We start from the raw sequence: 22,647 nt of genomic DNA, 5'->3' as shown, positions 1-22,647 counted from the left end.
TTTGGATCTCATGATGGTTGAAATGCCAGTATCCAATGAAAAGCAGGATTATTTTGTTACCAGAAAGCTTCATCATCTCGTACAAAATATATAGATATCTATATCAGCCTTGCTATCAAGTGTCAAGTTTGCAAAATTTGCAATGGTAGCAAATCAAGCTCACATTCTCCACAAGGAAAATCAAGACTTAGATTTTCATAGTGGACTATATAATATGATTAATTGCTTACAACAATTATTAAGTTCTAACCAAAAAAGATGACAATCAAGATAGGAAGTGTCATTGCAATCACATAAAAAACCAGATTAACTTCCTCTTTTCAAAGCATGGTGAACTGCTACTGAGAATTTAAATAAAATACCACATTTCTCACAATTCTTACAATCAAATATTCTTACAATTGTGTAATTGTATGCAGAGCCAAAGCCATCCATATAGTATACAAAACACAAGGATTAATTAGATTACACAAAAATTATGCTTCTATCTTTACAATATGCTACCCTATAATCCCACCACCTCTTATGTTACATCACCATGCTAACTCACTTTCTCCTATAGAGTTGCAAGCAATGCCTAGGAAGGCAATTTGGAACAAATTATTCTGGTTCAGAAACTTCATTAGCAATCATCACCAACACAAATCAATTCAAGCGACAAAATCATGCAGCAAATGTGCTGACCCGAACCGGTGTCGCTGATCTCCCATGTTCGCGTAATCATAATCAGCTGTATCAGCCCCAGCTGGAGCAGCAGCACTGTAAGCATCATTCCCTCTCATGGCAAGAAGGCTCTGCTGATTGTCCGATATAGGAAGGCCGACATCGCAGTGCTGCAGTCCCAGTGTGAGGGACACCCCGCCATTTCCATAGCAGCCTAACTCAGCCATCTGATAAGCTAAAAATCTGCCATTGCCGTCTGGGTGTGCAAGAGCATCTTGTAAGAAGCTGGCATCTTGTCCAATTGATCTTTGGTCATTGGCTTTCAGATTCATAAAGGAGTCTTGTGTAGCTGTTCCATTCTGGAAACCAGCAGCTGACTCATCCACATCCATGGCTGGGATGATATTGGGTCTTGAAGAGTCACTCATCTGGCTTGTTTGGCATCTTCCAGTTGCATGGTTTTGCAAGTCTTCATGATCCTCCGAGGATTGAATGTCTTCCTTCAGTTTTGGTGGATTTTCTGAAGAAGAGTTTGAGTCAATCTCAACATCACCAAATTCTTCTTTGTACATGTCTTCGATCATAGGCTTCCAAAGACGAACTCGTGCATTTATGAACCAGTTCGAAACCTGAATGTTAGGACATTCAATGAGGAAAAAATACAATAAACAAACACTAAAGTATATGCACTAAAGTAACCTGTTTCTTGGATGCAGACTGCTTTAGCCTAAAAATTTTATGGCTATGCAGATTTGATTTGCCCTTTGTGTAAATAATAAATACTATGTGAATGTCAAAGTTTGCTTCATGGAAGACCCAAGTTGAATCAGGAAAAGTTCTATGCATATCCATACATTTACATATCAGAAACATCAAGCAAGACATGGGATTTACCAGAACCTGTTATCAGTTTCAATCAGAAAGATAGTTAATATTGAAGCATATGGCATTCCAATCTTAGTAACAATTTCTTCATGATAAGATGAGAAAGAAACAAAAATTGGACATGAGATGATGAGACTTGAAAGAGAAAATATGAGAAGGGGAACAAAAAGAGAGTCACAAGAGATACCTTTTGGGTGAAAAAAAAAAAAAGATCATAGTTTCGCTTGCCATTTAAGCAATGTAAGTTCTGCTGTCATTAGCATTAAAAGAGAGCAACCATGGCTGACCAGCAACAGTCATATAGTTAAAAACAATAGTAAGTATACCTGACTTCTTGTCAAGCCTGTCTGTCTTGCAAGCATTAGCTTCTCCGAATCCTTTGGATAGCTGGCAAAACATGTAAGTGTTCGTATGAAGAATTATTCTTTGTATACATAAAAGTACTAGGTGAAAAAAAGAAATGTAGTAGGATCTTACGGATGAAGGAAGTGCTCAAACAGCCAAGCACGAAGAACTGAGACAGATGACTCTGGCAAACCCCTCTGTGGTCTCCAAGCATGCTGTTGCATCATACCAAATTGCTGCATGGCCCTCTGTTGCCTTAACTGCTGATCTATGTACCGAAGGCGAGACAGCCCAACACTCTTACTAGAACTGTCTGGTTCTCCAAGACTTTTCCTTGTAGCTCGAATTTGGCCACTGATGGCATCCCTCAGGCAGCGAAAATGCCGAGAAATGGTTTGAAGGGCAAGGGCCGTATATGGTTTAGCAGCCCCACAACCAGCAATTGCATCAAAACATGACACTATTATCTGCATTTGATTGTGGTACTGTTTGTACCGTCTATCAACCTGCAATTGAAATGAAATGAAATATGTATGTGTTAAGATGAAAGATGATGTATCAGTTCTCAAATAACTTGTCATTGATACAGCTGATCGCATAATAGTGCCATTATTGCCATTATTCCACTCGAACAAACCAATACTATTGAAACTTTTATCTCTATCTTAGGTGTATAATGCATCAGATGTAAAAAAAAAGAAAAAAGAAAAAAGAAAATGACCATAGCTGTTTTCATAAATTCTAAATAATTTTCAGCATAACACAATGTCTATATGAAACCAAACAATCCTTTACCGCATAGAAGTGACATAGTTGCTTCCTCTATGGCACCATCATATTTATTACCTATTCATCTTATTTACATGCTCCTCCCATGTCAAATATCATCAACACCATCATACTCACAGTTAACAAAACTTCTCTTACTTATTTGGATAGATCTTTGTCGATAACCCAAGAGACAACACCTTGGACATCCACATCATGGTCACATCAAATAATTTACCATCAACAAATGGTTTCCTCAAATATATCTAAGCAAGCACTCTGCCATGAATCTAGAGCAGCAATCACTACTAAGGGGCCAATTACAGTAATGATTTTAGTTATATCATTTTCTTAGCATATGTACGACTTTAAGGATCATGAGAAAAATGATAGAAGTCACAGGCCAATCATCCATGTATGATTAGCAATTATTAGGTTTAGTGTCTTATCAGAAGCTGCTAGAACATGATATATTTTAAATGCTATTAAGGCGATTTCATAAACATTTATTCAGCAAAATGAAAAACGGCAGAAAATGGTACCAGGGTATAGAGAATTTAGATGCATTGATGTACTAATAAATAATGTCCGTAGTTTTCAGTGTGAGGATAATAGCCGAAGCTCTGAACAGCAGTTTGCTGTTGAGCTCTGCAAATCTGCGAGTGTATCAGGAAAAGAAGCCCATAGGAGCAAAGAAATCAATGGAAGTTGAGACAGAAGCACAGAACAGCTGGTATTTGGAAAGGTCCATCAAATAACATGCTTCTAAGATCTAATAATTTGTATAGTGTCATCTCCTTTTGACTGAAATCATACCATAGATTTCCCAGTTTATTATATTTTTCTCAAAGAATTCAAGGACAATCGTATAATAGTAGAGAAAGGAAGAAATTTTCTCTAAGTCAACTAGATATTTTCCTTTATCTCTATAATTATTTTTAGATCATAGCAAGAAAAAGGAGTTAACTACAAAAGTAAAACAAGAAGAGGTTCCTATTGAAGGAAATGCTAGACAAATCTTCTCTTCCAAAAAATTCCATCAATTAAAAATTTGACGAATACAGACACTAAACATAATTTTCTCTTTTAATTTTGTGATCCACAGGTATGCTTATGATTTTGTAAATTTCTGAAGAAACATTAAACCATTTGTAGTCACTTGAACAAATGCTAATTACAGGTGGTGAACGACAGGATTCATTTCTTACGAGCAAAAGATGTTCACAGAAGTAATTTACCTTATAAGTTCAATTTCACAGATCTGAACTGATTACAGTTCAATAGGTATTCTAGATACCATGCTCTGATTTCAATGAAATTTACTTCCAGTTCGAGTCACCTTTATCAAGGTACAGGTGACCAGAAACACCAAGCTGAGTCATGCCAACCAAAATAAATTTTCTGTAAATGATCTTATGTTCATTTAAACTCTTTAACTACAATAGCGAATATGGCTTAATGAAACAAGAAGAAAAGGCAAGGAAAAGAACCTCATCCAACATCCCCAACAGATTTGAGACCTTGTTTTGAAGATCCTGCCTTTCAGAAGGTGAGAGCTCACTGGAAGAATTAGCAGAGGCGTCTTGAGGGTTTGGAGTCATCCCTTCACCTTTTGATCCCCCAGTGGCATCGTTACACGTCATGGAACCAGCAGAAGTATAGAGACATTGGTTCTTTTCTGCTTTTTGCCTCAGAGCCTTCCTGACATTAATGACTTCATCAAGTAATTCTTGTGCTGCCCTGAGGTACTTAGAATTTGAAATTGAGCTTGCAAGACTTGAAAGTCCATAAGGGGAGATATTTCCATGCACACTTTTATTCTGAAAGCCTTCCTCTCTGAATGGCCTAACATTTCCAGAAGTTGACTGATGAGAACCAATGAAAGATATATCTGAGCTATTAGGCTGGTACTGGATTGAAGGAACTGGCATTTGTGTGCTAAGGCTGAGTGATAATCCTTGATTTTGCATGGCTGAAACACTGGACTGCTGTAGAGACAAGCTCTGCCTATTTATGATGCCCAACTGTGACCGCAGACTCATCCGAGGATCATCAGCATGTTGTTGATCTTCCATAACATTTATGGACCCATCAATTGTCTGCATAAATAACATCTCGTTTCTTCCATCCTTCCAAGCATTATAAGCATGATCCCCAGGATATGAGTTGAGTATATCAGAATTCCCTGCAGTCAAGCCTTGCGAAATAATGGTAGTGGCAACAGGAAGCTCATTGTGATTCTGCTGTGTCTGAGTACTGCCAGCTGATGCATCTGCATACGCACCAGAATTCGAAAAACTAAGGTACATCATGTCGGCAGGAACTGATGATTCAGAATATGGGGGATGTCCTTGATCCTTCAGACAAAGATCTGGAGTTGTGTCGCATTGGTTGTTAGACATCATAAAGAACGTGGACATTTTTCTTTTCCTTGATTTTAAACTTGGCAAGGTCTTTGGAAGTGGAAGGATGATAACTCATTGCCAGATTCTGCTACAAAATAGTAACTGGACGAACTTGACACAGAAAGCTCCAACCCTAAGAAGAAATGTAGTCTGCTGCAACAGTCAGGAATACAGCGAAGATACGAAAATAAACAATCGGAAGGATTCAACAGAGATCAAATGCTTCCACCGAGAACAATTAATGAATAACAAATGATCAGAAGAAGCAATAGCAGAGCAATGGGAACACATATGCGTTCAAATCGCTGCATTCCGAATCAAAATATGTTTTTATACCAATAGAAACACAAAGCAAGGCTCACACCGAAAATTTACGTGAAGTTTCTTTATATACCACTGATCATTCATACTTATCAACCTATACTGCTCATCAAACTGATGTTTTGTGAGGATATAATTGCACACAATCTGGAGAACGGCAAACAAGTTAAAAGTAAATAAAAAAACAGATGGAGATCAAAATGGACGAATAGAAAGGGCAACAGTCAGAGCTCAGAGTTACGTTTTACTTGATCGATGAAAGCAGTAACCAGTGATACCCTGCTAGGATTTCTTTGTTTATCCACTCATGCAATACACACATTCTCAATCAACCAGGACAAATAATCAATAAAACCATGGCTTTGTTCTGTTGCTACATGTTTGCCAATGTCCAAAGATTAGATAACTAATAGACCTTTATTATGTGAATCCAGTTCTACTTTTCTAGCTCTTTGAACCACAAACAAAACCAATTTATGCCAACCCACAGCAAAAGGGGCAATAAAAAAGAAGGGAAAAGGATAAAAAGAACCCAAACAGCTGTCCCCTGTTGATCTCTTTAGGATCCGTGAGGAAAAGGACTTTGGTCCAGAATCCCGAAGAACAAAATAGAACCCCCATATGCACCCATGTAATCCAATACCCAACAACAAAATCTCCATATTCTTTACCCTAGCCAACCAACAAGTGATCTCAACATAGCATAATTCACAAAGCCAACCAACAAGAGAGGGGGAAAAGGAAGGATCTTGCATCCCGAAATTAAAGCATGATATGGATAGAGAAAAGAGCACGCCACAACTCATCAAACCTGAGAAAAAGAAGAACAGAAGAACGATCCAAAACTAATATCTTACCCAAGCTAATGAAACTAACAAAGAAGGCAATGGATTTTCCAGAACAGAGCTTCTTTTGTGGAGAACAGAAAACAACAAGGCAAAAACCGCTTCTTGAACCCACCATCCAACTCCAACATCGTCAAAACTAAAAATCAGATGGAGAGATAGAGACAGAAAGAGAGAGGCGGAGGGAGACGCACAGGAAGAAGAACTGGTTCACTCGAAGAACCAAGAATGACACACACTACATAACAGTCATATATGTGCTGGTTGAAAGAAGAAAGATACGGAGAGAGAGAGAGAGAGAGCTGAAGAAAGAGGGGATACAAGTGAGAACAAATTTCTAGTACCCGAGGGATAAAGAAAGAGGAAGAAAGATGAGGGTGGGATGGCAGCTACCGCCGCCTGCTGCGCGCCTCGTGGGGAGCAAGAAAGCAAAGAACTCGCAGCCGATCGGCCGAGCAAAATCCTCCCAGTTCGGGGACAAACCGATCCCAAGGCCTCAATTCAAAATACACAAAGCTCCCCCCTTTCCCTTCCTCCCTTGTTTTACATGCATATTTAATTCTCCCTCGCCTCCTTCGGCAGCTTCCCCAATTGCCAATATTAAATTCGACGACCAGTTTTTAAACCCTTCTCCCTCCCTCTCTCTCTCTCTCTCTCCTTCTCATCTCAGATTACCATCATCAGACCCCAAAATTCCATCTTGCACGTGAGAGTACTTCCCCCTCTTTCCCTCCAGTCCTCACCCTCTAAAAGGAAGCCATGATAAATGACAAATCTTTCTCTCTCTTCCCCTCCCCATCTCTCCCTCCTTATCTCTTTATCTGTAAGTCTTCAGAGGTTACTTCCTTCTTCTTCTTCCTGGGAGTTGGTGATGAGGATTGTTAAGGTGTTCAATCTCCTAACCACCAGTTGGTAGACCTAAACCTGCACTTAAATCTCCCAAACACCAATTTGTCCACCATTTTACTCTCATCCCTTCTTTCTTTCTTTGGTGCAAGTAGAAATATGCCATCTTGGGTTCCTAAGCATGGGGAAGATGCTGACATCTCACAGTCCAGATCACAGAAGATAAAAGCCATTTTCCTCTGTGATCATCTCCATTAAGCAATATGGTGTGTGACCGCTTGATGTAGAATAATGACACCCCATCAGGTTGATTGGTGAGCTTGTGGGGGTTTCCCCACCACTGTAGGCACCCTTTTCCTTGGTCCCCCAGCTTTGTTGCTTGTGTGTGTCGTGACATGTGTTGACACAATCCACCCTTCTCCTCCCTCTCCCTCCCTCCCTCCCTCCCTTTCCTCTTTGTCTCAACCTACTCCTCTGTGCTCAGCTGCTTAGAATATGACCGTGCTAACTGTTTCTGCATGCCTCATTAATATTTTACTACTGTGAGTGCAATCTTCCTGGCAGATCATCATTGGAATTAGGTGATGAAATGGCCGCGTGTCGCGCCGCAATTGGAGGGATTGCGTTATCTAGATTCACCTTCCTCGTTTGAACTCAACCAGCAGGAAATTTACAGTACAGGACTATATCATTCGGCCATGGTAGTTCGATCATGAAGAGGATGAACTACTGACAGTTCTTGCAGGAGTTCAGAGTAACACAAAGCAGATCAGAAGAAGCCATGATACAGCAGCTGGTCCATGGAAGACCTTATCGAACAACTGCCACCTCCTCATCAAGCTGCAACCTTTATGACATTATTGAAGAGGAAATCGGCAAGTCTTCAAATTGGGAAGACCATGAAAGATTTTCCACTGTGCATGATTAAACAAGTATAAACTAGTGGCAGAATCTATTGGCCAGTGGAGGGGCATTCGATGTGCAAACATTATTCTTCTCATTCTTTTCAGAATCCAATGGCTGAGTACATTCATGCTTCCAATTAAATGCATACACAAAAAGAAACATAAGACAAATCCCAGTGTTGTGTTCTACAGAATAAGATATAGTTTGGATCAAAGGTTCACATCTCTTTGATTTGTCTGCAAGGCTACTTCTTTCTGGTCCACTGTAGCTTGCAGTCTTTTCTTTTTTCATGCTTCTATAAGAATTCAATTGTCTGGAAAATTAAGATGTAATAAATTCCTTATAGTTTGCACCCCCAAAATTCATTGTAGAGTAACTTAAGTTATCAAACATTGCTAGCAATCCTCACATGTGTCCCAACAACATATTGCTTTGTGCTACAAGCTTTGCTTGTAACTCTTTTAATAAGCCACCAAAATAGGTGAAGTGATATGAATGCTTGGATTGGTTAGTACTTTGCTTGGATCTATTGGCTGTCAGGTGACATTGAGAAGAGCCCACTTATAAACATTATCCTACTGTTGATACTTCTGCCAAGATTAGAATTTCTTGACATGAATTCCACATATGGTTTACCACAAATTATCTCAGAAAGGAATGGCATTGGAAATGGTTCATGTGGCTTTTGGTTGATCCATCTACAAAGCAAAACCCTAAAGAGGAGGTGTTCTGTCCTTGACATGCATCTGCATGTCAAATCTGTGAGTCAAGTTTTCCTGAACTGGGAAAGATGCTTCACTTTTGAGAGTTCCTCACTGTGCTGGAGGAATTAGGAAGGTGGTGGTCTACAGAATGAAGATTATGAATCATAAGAATATAATAGCTTTGTAATAGATATGCCTGCAAAAAAAGTTAGGAATGAGATATATAAAACACATGATGCAAAGAAGGTTTGCTGCAAGACAACATGCAGAAATTACTGGTGGTTGAAGCTGAATCATCTAAAAGAAGGACAAGATTTTTACCAACTCTAAAAGGACAAGTGGCAGGGCCACAAGTGATGCATCAAGTATCACTAGGAATAGTAGACAGCTAATAAGCTATAGCTTCAAGATCATAAAAAATTAATGTACATGGGTCTACATAATTATGGTGCCAAAAAGAGCAAATACTGTGAAGAACAGTCACCATAATCTTCACATGCATTGTCAAGTAAAATGCTTGAATGTGTGTGTGTGTGTTTTTTTAAACTTTTCTTTTTAGGAAGCACTTCAACCATCTTTGGAAATTATTAATTATGAAATAAGCTAATAAGAGTAACTTGTTTTTCAGTATAAGAAATTAATCGTTTGTATTGTTTTACGATATTGAAAATAGATTTAGATTCTGAATTCAGAATCTAATTTGTAACTCAGAAAAGAATGAAACCCATGTCTTACTAATCTGTATCGAATAATATCGAGTCATACAAAATATACCGATATATGATATATGAAAACGTACCAATGTACTATTCGTATCGATCCCGTTTAAATCGATATATATCGCTCGTATCTGATGTATACGATGAATCTTGAAGCTCTATCCTTTATCCTTTTTATTGTGGTGACTAAATAAATTCTTACTATATTATGTGAAGGGGGACTGCTGAATAGAAACTATGCTTGTTTATCATATTAGTAATTCTTTTGGTGACTTAAAAGCATGTTTACTTGCCTCCAATGAGAGGATGACATATGAAATGTCAAAACCTTGCTTCCCTCCATTAGAGGATGACATATGAAAAGTCAAAACATTCTCCAATAAGAGGGTTACATATGCAAAAGTCAAAACCATTAAGAAATAATTTATCCAATAAAAATTTAATAAGTAAAGACTTTGATAATTTATAATAAGGTCCAACTTTTGATCTATTTCATTATTTATATTATGCATTAATCTTAACTATCTCCATTAGTGGCTCAATAGAGAAGCTCAGAGTATTGTTAGTCAGCTTATCATTCTTTTAATGAAGTCATCTTATAGTCACATTTAAATTTAGAGAATGATATTAATGAGATTAAAAAGAAAATCCTTTTTGAGAGAAATAATAAAAAAAAAGATTTTTGAGAAAAGCCGAGCAATATTTTATACGCGGTATTTTAAATGTGATTTCTTGTACCGCCCCGCCAGGGAACAGGCTTTTAACCTTTTGTTTGTGAGTGGGCCCCACCAACCATCTTTCCCGATTGGCGGAGAAGCCGGTTTCGTGTTTGAAGTCGGCAGGCGACTCGGCCGCTCGCGCTTGTCGTCTTCGTCCTCGAGTGGGTCGTGCTGCAGAGGCCGGCAGAACGCGACAAGGCCGGTGGGCAGGCTGGCTTTCGAACTCCTCCTTTCGTCCTCGTTGATGTCCGTGGCATCCACTGCAACACCAGGAAAGAGACGGACAACCTTGCACGTCTCGGACGACGACAAGAAGAAGACGGACGGAAGCAAATCATGCATGATGCGAGTTACAAGTCGTTGGCATGGCCGCTGTCTCTCTCCTTTCTCCTCTCCTCGGTTTGCCAGGGACGATGCACTACCTCACCTCACATCTCACATCTCACTTCTTATCCTTCTTATATTCATGTGAAAGATACTGAGACAGAGACAGAGATAGAAAGATGATGAAAAATAATTTAATATTTTTAAGGATTGAAACAAAAAGTGTATTGATTTATATACATAATCTTAACTTAAATACACTTAATTGAACTGATATCATATTTTATTTATATTAAATCAGATTCATCGTTGATTTATTCCCCCCCCCCAAAAAAAAGTAACCATGGATTTAGAATGGATTCTGACACTTTGATAGTCACTCAGATGGATGGATTATGTATTCTTTCCATTGTCATTCATGAGTGATAATAAGTCAGTTGTTTTTTGTTTTCTTGGATATTTGTGTTCATGTTTGGGATAGAATCAAACTAAAAGATAATAATTTGCATGAATAAGTGTTCGTCACTTATATCATATACATATATATATAGAAAAATATTTATGTGATGATAATAAGATTTTGGGATTATGAATTTCATCCTCAAGGCTTATTATGTTCAAAAAATAATAATAATTCTATATAGTTCAAAATTAAAAAAAAAAATCAATCTTACTTACAGTTTTATTACTATTACTATATTATTGAAGATTAAAAAGTTTAGTATCATATATTAAGTTTGATATATAAGTTTAAATGAAACATTTGAATTGTGTTTGGTCTATTTATTGTCAAAGTAAAGGACTAATTAATTATATATTACTCTTTATAATTAGTTACTCTTAGCATCTCGATTCGTATACTTTCAAAAATTATATTAAGATCTTTATACTTAAGCAAGTGAAATATTTAATATTATTTCTCCTCATGTCATCGACTCTGCTAATGAAAATATCATAAGATTTACCACTAAATATGTGTCGACTTTATCTCACTTCGGTTTATTATTGAGTACGCAATATCAATATATTTTTTGAAAGTGTCAGGATTGAGTAATATATAATTGGCCCCAAGGTAGACAATCCGATCAAGATCGAATAAAAAACAAAACAACTAGAAATTTTAATTATAAGATTGATTAAAGACTAAGAATAGTCCACATTGTTATTAACCATTCAACCGATGACATTAAAATCCATAATCTATAAGAATCACTATCATTATGGTGGCGTTTGTCTAAAGCATATTTCTCCATGATTACAAACCGATGGTGCGTCCAAATCCAAAGGAATTGAATACCGATTAACACTGCACCATGGAGCTTTGCCATTGGATGTGATACGAGCTCCAATAGGAGCAGCATACGTGAAGAACACGTTGTGAATCCTCATCGTGTTCTTGGTTGTTCGCTTCAAGCAAATCCCTTCGTTTTCCAACGTCAGAGTCAGCCTCATTAAGGTGAGACGTCTCCATGGAAAACGTGGTTCGATACGCTTCTTAGTTTGTACAAAAGTCAATCTCAATTAATTCTAGGCTTTGTAGATCCCTTCCTTTCCACGCAACTCAATGAGACATCTTATTGGGGTCAAATAAACCCTCTCTTGGAGTGTTTATACTTCATTTGCAAAGCTAAATATCACGATGGCGTAAACATTCAAATATTTAACATTCATACCAATTTCCACTCAAATTAGTTAATATTAACCACAGTTAGATATTCAAATATCCTACTCTACGTCGTCGTCATCGTGACGACGGAGGAGACAATGAATGTTGAGGCATATTTTTGGCTTCAAAAGAAAAAAAGATGTGAATATATTCCAGCAAATATCAACTTTTGGGGATCACTTTTTCGTACGAATGAAATTATTCTCCTCGAGAAGATTTTGCATTTAAAAAAACAAATATAAGTAGCAAAATTGAGATGACATCAAAGACATGCATCTCTAGGTACAGAATCCTTGACATTATCCGTTATGACATTGGTTGCAAAAAAGCTTCTCTCCAAATGTCGTCCTGTGACTTCATCAGGAAAGGAATCCAATTATTTGCTGAATGGTTATTGGGTTAAGCCATGCGACTACTACCGGGAATATCTATGGAGAAAACTGCTCTCAGGGTATCCAAATGAATCCGGTTTCTTGTTTGGGATTTCCTATTCGTTGATGTCCCCATCACCATATGATGATGCACCGGACGAATCACTTTCGTATGGCATGGTCTCCTTTGGAGATGATGGATCTTTCTGATGTTGCACTGAAATTAGAAAAAAGAATTATCAGACAAGCATCCCTAGCTTGATGCTCAATGCACCTCAACAAAATCTACCATCTCTTAGGAAACATAATGAAAGTGACAACAAAGTCGATGAATTGCAAAGAAGAGGAGATCACCTGAACTTGAAGTTCTTGAGCTGAACTTCTTGGAATGCCGCCGTATAAGCTTCTTAGTTTTTGCGAGAGTCAGTTGCCTAGCAAAGGGACTGAACTCAACATCACCGTCACTCCAATCACCATGATCATGATCTGCATCTCCTCTCATAGTTCTCAGGACATATGCTTTGGCCTTCCGGCGCTGAGAGTTGAACAATCCCCTTATGGAGGTAACAAATCCATCACCAGCACCATCACTTGCTCTCTTGGGGAATGGTGCAGGAAACTGATCAGACTTTCCACGTTGCTCTCCATCACTATCACTTATGCTAATAAGATCATTATCAGGAAGGACATTTGCTTGGGCCTCCTTTTGATTCTGAGTCTTGTCTTTGAATTTTTTACCCTACATCATTAGCAAAAACATAGAAAAAAAAAAGAATTAGTCTTATTGGGATAATGGATCAGTTCATAATCATGAAAGCATGGCCTATACAAAGCAAATTAATCACCATCACCCTGCCATTCAGACACCAGCACTATGCCAATAAAGTTTTATGGGTTATTTTAGTTTCTGTTAAAGGTCATCAGTGACTATGATGACAATTTTGAGTTCCGAAAGAGTTAGACTTAGGTATCAACAACATATTAATAATTCAACAAACAGTATTATACTTTTTTATTTCGAAATCTCAGGGTCATGATACGGAAAGGAGTTAACAAACAGGTCAATTTGGATCGAATAAAACTAGTCAAACGAAGACCACTCTGTTGAAAAGCACCAAGTTTTTGTTGTAAAACTAGTCTTTATATGACAAGGAAAAATATGCAACAGTCGCTGTAATGATCTCCTCTGAATATAACAGTTTACATATGCTCAGATTAAGTTTTCCTGATATAAATAAAGCTGCTAAATCACATAATTTGGTCAAAACATGCAGTTTAAGGTTTTATGTGTTACCTGCATGCCAGCTACTGACTTCAAAACTCCCCACACGATATGTTTTTTGACTCGTGCAAAAAGTCTCCTCCAGGTGCCAGTAAATTCATCACGATGGAAGGTATCCATCAACAATCTAAAATCACTGACGGCAATCCTTGAGCCTTCATATGTAACAAGTAATTCAACCTATGATATCAACATAACCAATTAACAAAGACTCAACATTAAATGAAACTTCAAATTTCAAAACATATTTACATACTGTAAGTAAATTTACCTGGCTAATTCTGATGTTGTTGAATTCCTGCAGCTTTTTAGGTCTGGCTCTCCTCTCATCCTGGGATTTCCCAGACTTTTTCTCTTCATAAGTCAGCAACTGACCAGATTTAAGTGGCTTGGGATCTCTCGGTTTATTTTTAGGCTCCTCGGTATTTGCATTTTTATTTTCTGTTGCAGCATTGAAGAGTCCACTTTGTGAAGAAGAAACGCTCGAAGTATGTGCTTGCAGAACTAGTTCATTAGCAACGGAGTCTGCAACAGTTTCTTCCCATGTTCTGCCAAGGGAAGATGTTCGTCTAAGCTCTGGATTCGAACCTGATGCAGTATTTCCTTGTAGATTTTGCTTCTTTTTCACCTGCATGCACATCTCATCATCTAAGAAAAAGAGATACTCGATATGTTATAGATGAATCTCATTCTCTTGTGCATAGCTCATAATGCTGAACTAGTGAAACTTTTTTGTTAAAAATCATTGGTTCCTTTATAAAGGAATTTATCTGCAGAAAAGTCTACTATTCCAAATGATCTTAAAAGGAAGCTCAGTTCATAAAGATTCATTATCAGAATTCAGGATTAGCTTTGTATAAAGTGTGTTAAACAGGAAGCTGACATTTCCGATATAAATTATAATTGCTAAGAAGCATAAAAGTTGCTGCAAATTTTCCTTAAAAGATGGTTCTTGATGCCCATTTTCTTTTAGTTGACACAGCCTCATAGATGAATAAGAATATACTAATGCTGAGAAACTTACTTGAGTTGAATCAACCTGAGACTCGGTGCCAGAAGTAAAAGAAGACAATTTTGAAGCTGCTGATTTTCCAGAAGCCTCAGGTTCCTTTGACAACTGACTGTTTGATACAACTGTCTCGGACCCATATAGGCTTTTCTTTCCTCGTTTCAAGCCAGCAGTTGTTGAAACTTTCCAAACTTCCTTTACATTCATGAAACAAGATGGAGGCATGAGAGAACAGATGGAACAGAAAAGACTTCAAAAACTTGATGCTTAACTGACCTGTCGTTTTGATGAATCTTGTTCTTCTTCGGGAAAAATATACTCCCACATCATATTATACATTGTTTCAGTCAAATGTATCCTCAATGGATAGATATCTACCTACAATTGCTATGCATCAGTACAATGACAACACGGGAAATGATTTCAATCAAGTATATTGCATTCAAATAGATCCTTTAATAAACTAGCAGACAAAATGCACTGATATGTATCAGATATCCAATTTTGTGTAAATCGAAATAGTGCATGTCTGTAAAGTAAATCAGAATAAATTATTTTATAGTAGTTAATCGAAGAAATTATCAGACAGCAATTCAACACTAAAATTTGGCAGACCATCAGTACAAGGACCTCGCTAGTTAGAGAGATTAGAGTCAATGTCTTAAAATCATCAAAAGCAATAAGAATGATATGAAATATGGTGTGCCATCACAGACAAGACATAGTTAAAAAATCTTAAAATCCACAGGCAAAGAAAGATCAATTTTCACTATTCAGAGTTTCAGACAAGGTAGACAGTAGGAGAGCATTGCTGCTAATATAACATTAAAGGTCCCTGTAGACCAAGACAACTGAGACCCTAAACAAAAGTCTTATGAGCAAACCAAGCGTATGTAACACCACAGACCTCTTAAAATATTAAATTTTTTTTCTCAAAATTATCAGAACTCAGATCAGGTCCTCATGGGCTTCTAATTCAAAGCACACTTAACGTGCATATACTAAGTTTCTAACATTGTCTTGGTAAATTATTGGGTCAAGTGAAGCGAACCTTATAACCTGCGGTGAGCAATCTTGTCAGCATCTTATGATTGAAGGAGCCAAATCTTACGATTTTGATTAAATTAACCTTCGAAGATCTAAATCCCATCTTGAGATAGGGATCCCAAATTACCACACAACAGTTTTGTATTATGGATTAGACAATATCTTAGACAACATTTGCAACTTGTTTTTTATCATATTTAACTCATTGTCTTTTATATTTTGTTAATGTTTTTGATATATTACAATGAGTTATATGAGGGTGAGTCCTAATATCACAGCCCTTTGCAACCTGGACATAATTAAAGTTCAAATCACATAGACAGGAATTCTGCTTGAAGAGGCAAAGCTGTATAAATTATAACCCCCCAGATTTAGTATTGCTGGGAGCCTCGTGCATTGGATGCCCATTAATGATGATAAGATCACAAGAAATTTATAAACTGATTATGTTATGATGATAAGACCACAAGAAATTTATAAATTTATAAAATTTATATATTATGCTTTTCCTTCTTAAGGTAATGACAGTAAAGCTGCCAATCTTATCTCATGCAGTTGTCTCTGAGTGCTGATGCAATAGAATGGACATCACCAGCTATCTTAAAATGATGTCACAGGAGATGGCCCATGGCATAAGCATTCAAGGACGTGAACTTTGGATGCATGTGCAATGCTGCAAGCTGACTGAATTGTAATAACCTATAGCCAGTTTCTTAGGATACCATAAAAGCTTTCTATATCAATAATGCAAATTGTCCATCATATTCAAGTCTTATCATTCACCAAAGTTTTTATGTTTAAAAGAACCACTTGGTTTTCAAGATAAATTTTGCATAGTTAACAGACTAGAACACAACAAAAGCACCAGTTGCTTAAGCTTTGAAGTGAACCTGAAAAAGTTCAATAGGAGATTTGCCATCCTTTGGAGCTCCTTGTTTTGCGTTGACACGAAGCATAACTCGTCTGTGGTCAAGTTGCTAAAGTTAAAAGCAGGATTGTTGGAGAAGATAATAATCATACTCTACTAAACACCAGTTGATAATTGAACTAAATTAAAAGCAATATCAAGTACAGGAAGAAATATAATCATCTACTGATGAAGTCTTGATAAAGATTGGTGCAGATACCAATCTACTTGCTTGCTTAAAACATGCATGTCATGATAAAATTCCAAATTTAGCACCATGTTTACAGAGTATGAAAAGTCCAATTAAAGTGGATCCTATGCACAGAATCAGAAGCAAGAAGAACGAAACGAATTTCTATACCATAATATACTGAACCAACTAAACCGAAAGTATGTATTTTAATACCTTTGACTCTTCAATCATGTAATCTCAGAAATTGTTCATCACATATCGACTCAAATATAAATATTGAAGAACAGAAATAGAACTGTCGAAATTATGGGCTTTAATCACAAAATGCAGTTAGACTACAACAAAGATATGCAACACTTCTTTTCTCTGTTTGTCTCTACATACGCATATGCACATTGCAAAGAAGGCATGGGGCAAAATGCAACAAGATTTACACAAAAGACCACAGAATTAAACTGATAGAAAAGAAAAGCTCAAAGAAGGGAAGGAGGTACTGGGAGGGGAATTAAGGTATGGAAGACAAGTAGAATTTATTTGGCTAGTACAATCAATGCAAGAACAATACAGAGAGAGGCATTAATGCTGCAAGGGGCATATGATACCAGATGTAATATTTGAGGATTCTGTAAAACCTTCCTTCCAGAGGCTATTGCAGAACAGTCCTTGTATATGCTGGTAGGAAATCTTCAGGGATTTTTAAAGAGCTCAAGCATCCATAAGTTTTCTGAGGATCCACAGATGTTGAGGGATTAAAAACTAGATACCTACATGGCTAAGCCGCATGAGTAAAGGACCATTGCTCCGAAGGCAGCCAACAATTTTTGTTGGTTTACAATAGAAGACACAACATATGGTGCACGACAAACCTTTGGCTACAAAATATCTTTAGTGGCAATCCTGGGTTGGAATTTTCCATAGCTTGAGAGGGCAGATGGATGACAAACTACTGAAATTGATTAAGTTATACGAGATTGAAAAGACACCATTGACTCGATAACATCTAGGAATGGAGATGTGCATTGTGCATGAATAGATCTGTTTCAGATTCATAGACACCTTATCTATTTCCATCACTGGAGGAGACCAATATTTTTGAAGTAGAAACTCCGATATCAGGGAAACAACACAACAATAGAGTATCACTGTGCCGGTTTCCTGCCATATCTTAATGCTGATTATGACATGTAAGTAAGAGGAAAGCAATATAATGGAAGTGTACGATTGGACCAATTGTGCCTCTAGATGTGAATCAGTTCTGTTTGCAGTTGAGAAGACACAGTCCAAGAAATCCGGGATTCATGGTGGATGGTGCTTTTCCATGAGTCTAGCCAGGTACAAGTCACCCTAGAGATTTTCTAGTCCCTTAAATGGGAAATTCTTAAGGAACTTTTCCAAACCTCTCAAATACTACTGAATAGCCTTCACAGCTATTAACATAGGAGGGTACTAATAAATTTCTATGAATTAATAATCACTAGGCACTCCAATCTTTAAATATGATAAGGCATTCCAACTGACGATGTACCAACCTATCAAAACAAATGTCTCTTCTCTTGATGACTCAATTTGCTAGAGTGATGATTACATGTAATAAGAGGCAGCTAGAAACGTAAATTTGCTATATTAATACAGTCCAGGTGCATCTGGAGAGCCGTTAATTACGCATTCTGATCGAGGAAATCCAGTCAGCTTGTCACCGAGCAGATGAATGAAGGAGAATCAAGATAGGCAATGCGAATATTAAGAAGACAAACCAGGATGTTGGTTAATGAGATCCCTTAGAAGGATTGTTCTTTACATGAGTGCTGCATATGTGGATATTTGTTGGATATTAGAGCGATGGACTCAAAAGGAAGGTAGTTCAAGATGTCCACTATTCCATTAAAATCTCCATGGAACAAAATGGTATGCTATTTGCATACAGTAGAGAGGATGTTGCACAAATGCAATCAGGAACAAATCCTTCATCAAATCCATGTGTTTTAGCAAGTTGCACCATATGATTAATGATATGGGTGCGTCCACATGAAAATTATGGGCACCAAGTATCATACTATTAGGTCTATTAGTATGAAACCAACTCCCAAGAGATTCATTTAAAAGGATAGTCAAGTTGGAAGAGGAGATGAAACCCTTGATCGCTAAAATTCACAACTCATAGCAGGTGCTACTTTGCTATGAGAGAAGTAGAAGGCTCCCAAGAGAATATTGGATTTTTTTAACCCTAGGAATCCCTCCCTTTCCCCAAGCCTGGCCAATCCTTAATGGGTCCCCCAAGGATGTCCAAGGGGAAGTTAGCATACTCATCCCCAACCGGGCAAAGAATGGCCAATCACCTGGTTTGAGAAGGTAAGGGCTTTTCCCTTAAGTGCTAAGGACTTCCAACTGGAAAAGGCAAACATGCAGTAAGCTAGTAAGCCATAAAATCGAGTTGAAATTATATTACTGATCTCCAAAGCATTGGACCTACAGATTCTACATGGTGTGAGATGCAATCTGAAGTCTGAACCATACGAAAATTACACTAGTTATCACCAACACAAATTCAAACGACATACACAAGACAAAGGTTTACTGTCTTACTTGCCCCATTCTGGAGGTGCATTCCAAGCGGATAGAAGCATATCAGATTTGGCGTTAGGGACACAGTTCCTAACCACAAATGACCTTGTAGTGAATTGAGCAATACCAATGTCCTTGTAATCACGATCAAAATCATATATCTGTAAAGAAGTTCAGATAACATAAATGCCAAAATAGAGATCTGTTTAAGACTATGAAATTAGAATGCAACGTTTTCACGAGTTGATGCTTAATGGCATTGACTAGAAAAGTATAGCCACTTACTTTTGGAAACTTGGATACGGTCCTCATGAACCATGTTAATAGAAGAATAATTCAACTATCAGGACTTTTAGGCCTATTTTACTCTTAAACAACTTGGATTTAACCAATTTTATATCCATTTTTAAAACTCAATAAAATTGGTGATGTCAAGTTATCAACAAGAGTTGAACATAAGTTCCATGGCATAAACATAAATTTTGCTTCCATAAATCTGATAACCAGACAAACAATAAGAAAAACCAGAATATGCAATTCTATAGTTTGATGCAGTTGAAATTCACTAGCATTATGGTTGTTAACGGGGATACAAATAGAAAATATAATTAAAGAATACAGTATAATTAACCACATTAAAAATAAAAAAGAATATAGGTGTCCTATAGAAACAGTTTAGGTTGTTTTTTTTTTTCATTACCAAGCAATCTTGATCAAGGATTAAATACATGTACGAGAGGTCAAGAACCATAATTTGATTGTTACACACAAACTGCTACAGTACCAATATTGATCACTAAAACAAAAGAAATATATCTTCAAATGGTACAATTTGGTAGTGATATTGGCATTGTACCAACACATATCACCCAATTTACTGTGAAATTTTTAATCTATGAGTTAAATATCTCATGCCTTCAAATTAGGGCTTCACAAAGGACAATTTCAACTCCCAAGAACTCTATATTATGAGCTTGCAACATCTTGCTGCTCTACCTTGCCTTTTCCCCTTGCATCAATGGCAAAGAGAGGTCAACAAAGGAGAAAAGGAAACCCACTCCTTGCACCACCTCCTCTCAAGTTTTCCTTAAAAATTTGCCTTTCATGGCAAAGACCTAAAGGCACCAGGATCTTTTTATTTACTCTGAAGCACAAGCTGGGGTCAGGCATTATAACACAAATAATAGCATTTCAACAGTCCCTAAGTGCTTTCAGAACTTAATCCTTGATCTCACATCCTTACCAGGTCCACACACAACATACAAAGTCTAATAGGATGACCAGAGGTGACATGGGTTATCCAAAGACTCATACGTGTGAATCAGTTCCAATAGGTTAAGAACCAGAAAACTGAAATTTGGAAAACCCTTTTCACCATACGTGAAGACGTAGAAAATGTTTTTTTTTTTTTTTTACCTGTGAGAACAAACACATGCAGTTAAAGAACAATACTCACCATTTCGTTAATTTCAGCTTCAGCAAAAGGTTTATCATCTGCAAGCATACTCCATGCCACCTTATTGATTTTAACGGAAACCCTTAAAGCACATGAAGGGCTTTTGGTCTTCTCTTTCTCCATTAATCTTAGTTGGGCAGCTTCCTGCAAAACTGACCTCAGTGTAGAAGAAGCTTCCTTAATAGCCTTACGTATGTTACCCTGCTCTTTCTCCAGTCCTTGCACCTGAGCATGATATCAACTACATCACTAAATTATGATCATAAGAGACAGATATCCTAATGAACCAATAGGTATGAAATTGCAAGTTCAAGCTGATCAATATATTTATAAGTTATGACAGTATAATAACTATGACTTATGAAATTTGTCGACGATGTGGAAGTGATTCAATTAATTATCATCATCGGCAATAGTCTCAAGTATGCACAATTATGACCAAAGAAGACATTCTTAGGAATCTAAATAAAAACATATTAATTAGGGTATCACACTAAAATTATCATTAATATGATTCAGATCTTTTGGTTCTCATGTACTAATATTTTGTGAACTCTATGCATTGCATGAGCAAAAACTGAACATTAATCATGTTAAGGTCGTGTTGAGAGAATGCTTTCCAAATAGTGGTGTTAAGATCCTACCAGTGTTGATTTTCCACCTACAACCATCCACAAATCACCATTTTCTAGAGATAGATCTGTGCCATCAGATATATCAGTAGCAGTTGTTAGGGTCTTAATGTCACCGAGGAGCAATTTACGTTCCCTCCTCTTTTGTTCAAGATTGATCCTTGCAAGATCTACCTCTTCCACACCCTCAGGAACTAATTCATCAGCTTCATCTTCACTGTCTTCATTGTCATCAGAGGGACATGAGTGACTACTTTTAGGAGGCCTGGAAGACAAAAAGTCTCAAATTGAATCATCAGGCACCAATGTTTATATTGTTAGCTTCTAAAAGAGGAATGAGATGTATGTTGCATGAAATGCCAACTACAAAATGGAACAAGCTAAAAGATTAAGTAAAACCACTTCTAAGAGTAAAATCCTATTTTTTTGTCTTGTTCTTACAGTCTTCTAGTGTTGGTTTGAAATTTAAACATTAAACAGAAAATGCTGGATGTGAAACTGATATAGCATTAATAATAAAGGCATGAGATTATAAATGAGCCATTAAATAAATGACCCTAGGCTCCTAGCAAGGACATCATTTAAAAAAAAGAAAAGAGTAGGAGATATAGATCTCCCCAGAGATTAGACATCTTGATCAGTCAAACTATAGGCTTGTACCATATTTTCATATATGGACCTCATTTCATGGCCTAGGCCTGATAGGTTAACCGGCCTCTCAACTTCATTTGGTCTAAACCATTGACCAAAATGCTTAAGCTGAAGTTGATACTAGTATACTCATCAGACCCTTATAAGCCAATCTTAATCTTGTCCACTTCTAATGTGGGACTGATCAGGGGTGTTACACCTCACCTGTAACAGCCACAAAAGAAGTTCCATGAAGAATGAACAAGAAACAATTTTTTGAATGATGCATGTGCATACTAATTGTAATGCACAATGGACAACATAACCAATCCACATACTGTAAACACTCAAAAAAGAAAAAGACAGAAAATCAGACCAGAAATTGCATTCTGAAAAATATCAGAAATGCAGAATCTAAAGTTTTAAAAAAGTCATTTATAAT

General features: G+C 37.1%; 2 protein-coding genes across 7 annotated transcripts in view; both read right to left on the bottom strand.

Annotated features, from left to right (window-relative positions):
* Positions 1-342: 342 nt before the first annotated feature.
* Positions 343-7,204, bottom strand: LOC135584618 (BEL1-like homeodomain protein 7). Of its 5 annotated transcripts, none has more exons than XM_065167320.1 (5): positions 6,245-7,204; positions 4,152-5,216; positions 2,026-2,399; positions 1,875-1,935; positions 343-1,292 (listed from the first exon to the last, which is right to left on the bottom strand). In XM_065167320.1, exons 2-5 carry the CDS (start codon positions 5,079-5,081, stop codon positions 651-653), a joined length of 2,007 nt encoding a protein of 668 aa, XP_065023392.1. In that variant the 5' UTR covers positions 5,082-5,216; positions 6,245-7,204; the 3' UTR covers positions 343-650. The 5 variants fall into 5 exon arrangements, with proteins under 5 accessions (XP_065023392.1, XP_065023393.1, XP_065023394.1 ...); XM_065167321.1 differs by having other exon boundaries at positions 4,152-5,199; XM_065167322.1 differs by having other exon boundaries at positions 6,577-7,204.
* Positions 7,205-12,233: 5,029 nt separating this feature from the next.
* Positions 12,234-22,647, bottom strand: part of LOC135649025 (protein SABRE-like) — a 35,823-nt gene continuing 25,409 nt past the window's right edge. Inside the window, exons 14-23 of one of the 2 annotated variants that reach the window (XM_065167120.1) lie at positions 21,588-21,840; positions 20,944-21,168; positions 19,509-19,648; positions 16,716-16,788; positions 15,055-15,156; positions 14,794-14,973; positions 14,041-14,397; positions 13,782-13,949; positions 12,842-13,226; positions 12,234-12,704 (exon numbers count right to left, since the gene is read on the bottom strand). In XM_065167120.1, the coding sequence (XP_065023192.1) occupies positions 12,604-12,704; positions 12,842-13,226; positions 13,782-13,949; positions 14,041-14,397; positions 14,794-14,973; positions 15,055-15,156; positions 16,716-16,788; positions 19,509-19,648; positions 20,944-21,168; positions 21,588-21,840 (1,984 nt within the window). In that variant the 3' untranslated portion in view covers positions 12,234-12,603. Of the gene's footprint in view, positions 12,705-12,841; positions 13,227-13,781; positions 13,950-14,040; positions 14,398-14,791; positions 14,974-15,054; positions 15,157-16,715; positions 16,789-19,508; positions 19,649-20,943; positions 21,169-21,587; positions 21,841-22,647 lie in introns of those variants that run through there. The other variant, XR_010501162.1, reaches the window with a different exon arrangement.

Source organism: Musa acuminata, chromosome BXJ3-9 (genome assembly GCF_036884655.1).
Source record: "Musa acuminata AAA Group cultivar baxijiao chromosome BXJ3-9, Cavendish_Baxijiao_AAA, whole genome shotgun sequence".
Lineage (NCBI taxonomy): Eukaryota > Viridiplantae > Streptophyta > Magnoliopsida > Zingiberales > Musaceae > Musa > Musa acuminata.
This window is presented reverse-complemented; position numbering and strand designations above follow the sequence as displayed.